At 31.4% G+C, this 5,734-nt stretch overlaps 1 protein-coding gene across 1 annotated transcript; it reads right to left on the bottom strand.

Annotated features, from left to right (window-relative positions):
- Positions 1 to 214: 214 nt before the first annotated feature.
- Positions 215 to 2,517, bottom strand: LOC108911740 (zinc finger protein 501). Its single transcript, XM_018716746.1, has 5 exons — positions 2,279 to 2,517; positions 1,952 to 2,222; positions 1,738 to 1,897; positions 1,414 to 1,679; positions 215 to 1,347 (listed from the first exon to the last, which is right to left on the bottom strand). The coding sequence occupies exons 1-5, from the start codon at positions 2,426 to 2,428 to the stop codon at positions 875 to 877; spliced, it is 1,320 nt and encodes a 439-aa protein (XP_018572262.1). The 5' UTR covers positions 2,429 to 2,517; the 3' UTR covers positions 215 to 874.
- Between the last annotated feature and the right edge of the window lie 3,217 nt (positions 2,518 to 5,734).

Consider the following 5,734-nt stretch of genomic DNA (forward strand, 5'->3'; position numbering starts at 1 on the left):
ACAATTATTTTTTTATCTAAAAATAGAAAATGTTTAATTTTTCTGTACCTTATTAATGTAGCAAGTTGTTTCTCAATAAAAATTTGGCGACAAAAACTGTAGTAACTCATTCAAAATCCATTTTTTTCTTATCCTACACTATTTTCAATTATCAATAATTAATTAAGACTAAACAATAATTACTTTGTTAAAGAAGAACGATTTGGCTCTTGTAATAAAAAAAATAATGAACATTATTATTTTCTCAACTATTCAAATGCAATTATCTCAGTATAAGCAAATTTGAGATACGACAGTTTTCCTTGGGAGAGTCGATATGCACCCTAATAACAGACAAAACCAAATAGGCCCCGATTTCGATTTTTCCTGATGGCCCCTCAAAGAGCCAGACCGGGCCTGGTTATTATTCACTAAACCTTATATAATTCAGTTTAAACTTTAAAAAACATTTGTCTTTAGAGAAAATGCCTTTCATTGAAATTGAGTCCTATGTCTCTTAGCTGACCCGCATCTGTCTTAAACATACCAAATAGGGTATGGGGAATTTTTGGAATAATTTAAGTTTTTATAAATGCCTCCTTTTGATATGTGGCCCACCTTAACAACGCAAACTAACTGCTTTAATAGAGATTAATTTAAAAAAATATATGGAATATTTTACGTCACATTGTAGATTTAATTGAGAGAATGAGATCACAACAAAGCAGGCGAATATATTCGTTATCCATGGAGGGCCCTTTTAAAAATTAAGAAATTAATATATTCCTCATAAGCACTAGAAAAAATTTTAAATTTGTATATATTATAACCAGTTAAGGGTTTAATGCAAAAAACTATTTTGTGGTTTATAAAAGTACTTTAGAAAACTAACTAGTTATACCAAAATATCATCCCTCCAAGATACTAATTTATCATTTTCCCCTTTGGACTTATGAGTTTTCATATGGTTAGCTAAAGTACCGCTTTGAGCAAACGCTTGCCCACATTCCTTGCACTTATAAGGTTTTTCACCAGTGTGTGTCCGGATATGTTTTTTTAAGGTGCCCTTAACGGCGAAACTCCTACCGCACGTTGTGCACTGGTACGGTTTTTCACCACTGTGAATTCTCATGTGGACAATCAACCTTCCACTTTGATTAAACCGTCGATTGCATACTTTGCATTCTATTGGTTTCTCACCAGTATGTGTCCGGATGTGAGCTGACAAGTATCCAGACTGAGGAAAATCCTTTCCACATATTTTGCATATGTGGGGCCGTTCACCAGTGTGAGTTCTTACGTGGGTCATAAGTGTTCCGGGTGCTGCAAAGCTTCTGTCGCACATTTGGCATTTGTATGGTTTCTCGCCTTCAAAATAAGATTTTTAGGATAAAAACAATAGTAATTAAAAAGCAAATAAAACTGCATACAAACCTGCATGTATAAATGAATGTATTTTAAGGTATGCCATTTGAGCAAAACCTTTACCGCAGACATTACATAAGAAAGGCTTTTCGCCTGTGTGTGTTAACTTGTGCCTTTCTAAGTTGCTATGAAATCTAAAAGTTTTGTTACAAATTTCACAAGTACGAGGTTGGTTACGTTTTCTTGTTACACCACTTTTACTTCTATGCTTTGTTGTTCGTGGATTGTTTTTATGTACTGTCATATGACGGCAAAGGAAACTTTTTGCATTAAATCTAAAAGTGATTAAATATTGTAAATATATACAGATTATTAAACAATTTAACTACTAACTCTTTACTGCAGTGCTCACACTTAAAAACTGTTTTTACTTTATCTCCAGATATACTCGTATCACTACGATCTGGAGACAAACTACCCTTATTTGGTTTCAGCGTTGCATTATCGTCATTTGATTCATCCAAATTATTTGGTTCCATGTCTATCATTCCATCTAGAAAATTTTACAGGATATACACCTATTCTACTGGTAAATTAAATTTCTTACCAAATACTGTTTGACAACTTTCATTTTTAATATTGATTTCATTTTGTTCATGGTCACTTAAAGATTTCTCTTCTAAAGCCATATCAAATTTACTGCTCTCTATCTCAATTGTGAAGATATTACTGTGATCACTGTTTAAGTCCGTAATAGCTGTACACTCTCGCAAAGTGGCATCAGATCTTTCGCATAATTTTTGGAATAAATATGTTGTATGGACTTGTTGAGAACAATTCTCGCAAATATTTTCCGGAAGACCATCTCCATGTATTATCTAAATTAAAGAAATTATAGGAAATCAATTATGAATTAGACATTACCTTCCATTACCAGAATAGAGGTGCAAGACATCAGCATATCCCCAAGCAAGATTTTTTGTTCCATTACTTGTTCATAACTAAATACAGATTTCATGGAAGAACTTTCTGTCAAACAAGTTCTGCAGATATTCGACAAATTTGAGTGTAAAGAATAATTCATTTCTGTTTCAGTATTGTTCTTTAAAATAACTACATCAATAGTTTGTATTACCTATACCAATAAAATGTATTAAAATACAATACATAAACATTACATGACACTCATAACATCATAACCTAATTTGTAAATTTTAATTTTGTACAATAGTGATTAGAACTACTGCCAACCTCTAAAATTTATTATATCTACCAGTAATTATATGAACAATGCCGTTACATTAGTCCAAGGCTGTTCACTTCGCGATTTTTTAAAGATCTTTGTTTTAGTATGGTAACGCTTCAACAGGTGCGCTGATGTTCTATATAATAACAGAGACGACCCAGAAACGCGCAAGAACATAGGAATATTAGTTCGTTCTATGATTAAATAGTCACATATATATATATCTGTTTTATATACGATCATCTGTATTTAGACATCCTTGTCAAATGTTGGGAACGTCAACATAGATAGCGCCAGTAGCGCTAATTTTAGAAACGTAATAAAAAGTTACGTTCAAATTAACAGGAAATGATTACAATTAGATGCCCAGCTCATATTCAGATTATCAAAGGAATTCAACTGAATTAAATCCGTTAGCAGTCAAATATTCCATACCTTCGCAACTAAGTTCGATTTCATCATAATGGTTTGTTTTTAAATGAAATGGATATTTAAAGGAAAGATTTGATTGGACCAACTTGAAGAGCACATTAAAATTAAGGCAAGACAATAAAGACACCCTGCCCAACACCCTATAGATTACTAGTTTGAAATTAGGACAAGTACAGTTCCTAAAAGGATCATAGGGACCATTACGGAACGTCTCGGAGGGCCACCATTGTCTGAAAAGCAATTCCATGCAAAGCGGCCTCAAAACATAAGAATCAAAATCATCAGGGCAGGCCTAGGGATCCTGACATCCGATCTGCCCTCAACAGAGCCTAGCCCGAAAACAAGGACAGGTCATGCAGATTATTAGCTAAGGAAATGCATGTAAAGGCTGTAAATGGCAGAAACAAGGTACATGGGCCATGGTATCACAACCTGAATGCACAGTACTTTATATAACAGTACTGGCCTTGAAAATATTAAAACCACTACAATAAGTACATTTGGTTATAAGGAAATATTTTCAAACACATTTCAATTGTATTCATACATCAAATATTTTTATTTAAAATACATGTGTTATAAAGGCAAAAAAAAAACTATAAAAATAAAACATCAATTGTGTCATAATTTGTATAATCATACAATACATTGCAGATTGTTTAAACTTTTTTATTATGCATTCTTTGGTCGATGAAGTTAAAACAAATATTCTATTACTATATACAGTGTACCCTCGATACACCGCGGCTCTATATAGAATGCATTCATTTAGAACATGTCGGCTTTAGACGTTCGTGTCGCTAACCAACTTCCGCACGTACGATTATCATATCCTACTTCACTAAAAAAAAACATGTAAAACAAATCTCAAAATCTGAAGGAAATAAAATTACAGATTTTTTCAGTTTAATTTATACCTTTCTTTGTCACTGAAAAAGGCTGTTTCATTTGTACTATTCAAAGGAATAGTTCTTGCTTAGTTTTTTGATTCATTTATTAGCGTAAAATTATATAAAAATATGTACATTAGTGTTTTATTTGACCCAAATTTTTTTTTCTTCGCTCCATTGAAGAAATATTCTTCTAAACATAGGAAAAGAAATTCTCACCAAATTTCAGTACTTAATTTTTTTAAATTTTAAAATTTTCCTATTGATTTAACACGTAAACCTACTTTCTTTAAATTATTTATCTCTCAACTGCATTTCACATTATTTTATTGTCCACAGGTGATAATTATAGGGGAATCTTTGTTCATTCAAAGTGCCTAAAAGATCGTAAAGTTAATTTTTATCTATTGTTGCATTTTTCTCATAAATGAATAGACTTGCAACAAAAACGTAAATGACAATTTTATAGGAAATTAAATTTCTATAAAAAAAGGTTTTCAGTTTGTAAGCTTAGATACTGAGGACCCTTTTTATAGTAAATTTAATTTCCTATAAAACTGTCATTTACGTTTTTGTTGTAGGTCTAGTCATTTATGAGAAAAATACAAAAATCGATAAAATTAACTTTAAGATTTCTTTTCCAATGTTGAGAACAATACTTCGTCAATAGCTGAATACACATGCAAAGACTCATTGGAGCGATAAATTGTACAAAATAATTGTCATATAAATCATTAAGAAAAACCTTTCAGACAAATCTCAGAGAGGACACTAATGCGAAGTTTTATTGAATCGAATTATTGTACAAAGTTTATCTGACTGTTTATTCGTTACGTCTATGTCATTCACAAAGATTTATCTCTAAATTTGGTAAGATTATTCTGTCATCGTTGATCTTTCGGAAGTCCAAAAAATCAAATTTATTTATTATTCGTAAGTGTAATTTGCTTGTGTGTTCTACAAAAACATAAACAAATACGACTTTAAACGTGTTTTATTACTTGGAATGATGGGTTATGGGATTATAAAACAATGCAGAAAAAAGCAAACAAGTGGGTTAAAACATTATTGTGGAAAGAATACAATACACCACTAATTCCTTATAACTCTCGTTTTTAATATTTTTATTCTTGTAAGGTTGTTTTCCATAAACACGGGTGATTACGATATAACTCAATCAGTCCACTAATAAATTCTTTTGATGCCATATTTGAATTTGTAGTAAGTTCTGAACCCAAGACAGAAATTAACCGATTTTACATATCACGCAGATATTTCCTCCAACATGTACTAACACGCAGATGACGTTCTACAAAATATCGCTCGATAATTCACGGCAGATTTATCTGCCGTTTACTCGCTGTGTTAGTGTATGTGACAAAATAATTGCTCCAAATTATTTGGCAGCAATTTATCCGCCAAAATCTTGGTATTTTACAAATTTTCTTGATGACCCAAACTAGCAGTTATATCTACAATTTATGCAATAATTCAACGATAAATCGGCCAAATCGGTCGATAAAGCTGCTCATATATATTCAGCTAATGGAACGAAAAAAATTTCGTTTCAAACGAAGCACCCTAATGTACATACAAAAAATATGTACTAATCATCAATAATTTTTTTTGTGCTAATGTGTATGTATGTATGTATATATATATACTCAAGTTTAAAAACACGTTTTTGTGTCATCGCCCTAAATCCGTGATATACCGAAGGTCTACTGTATATATTTTTTCACACAATGAAAGAAAATACACCTCAAAGTGCAAATTGAAATAAAAATAATATATATTTTAAAAAGAAATACATAACTGTTTA

The sequence above is a fragment of the Anoplophora glabripennis genome, unplaced genomic scaffold (genome assembly GCF_000390285.2).
Source record: "Anoplophora glabripennis isolate ALB-LARVAE unplaced genomic scaffold, Agla_2.0 scaffold417, whole genome shotgun sequence".
NCBI lineage: Eukaryota > Metazoa > Arthropoda > Insecta > Coleoptera > Cerambycidae > Anoplophora > Anoplophora glabripennis.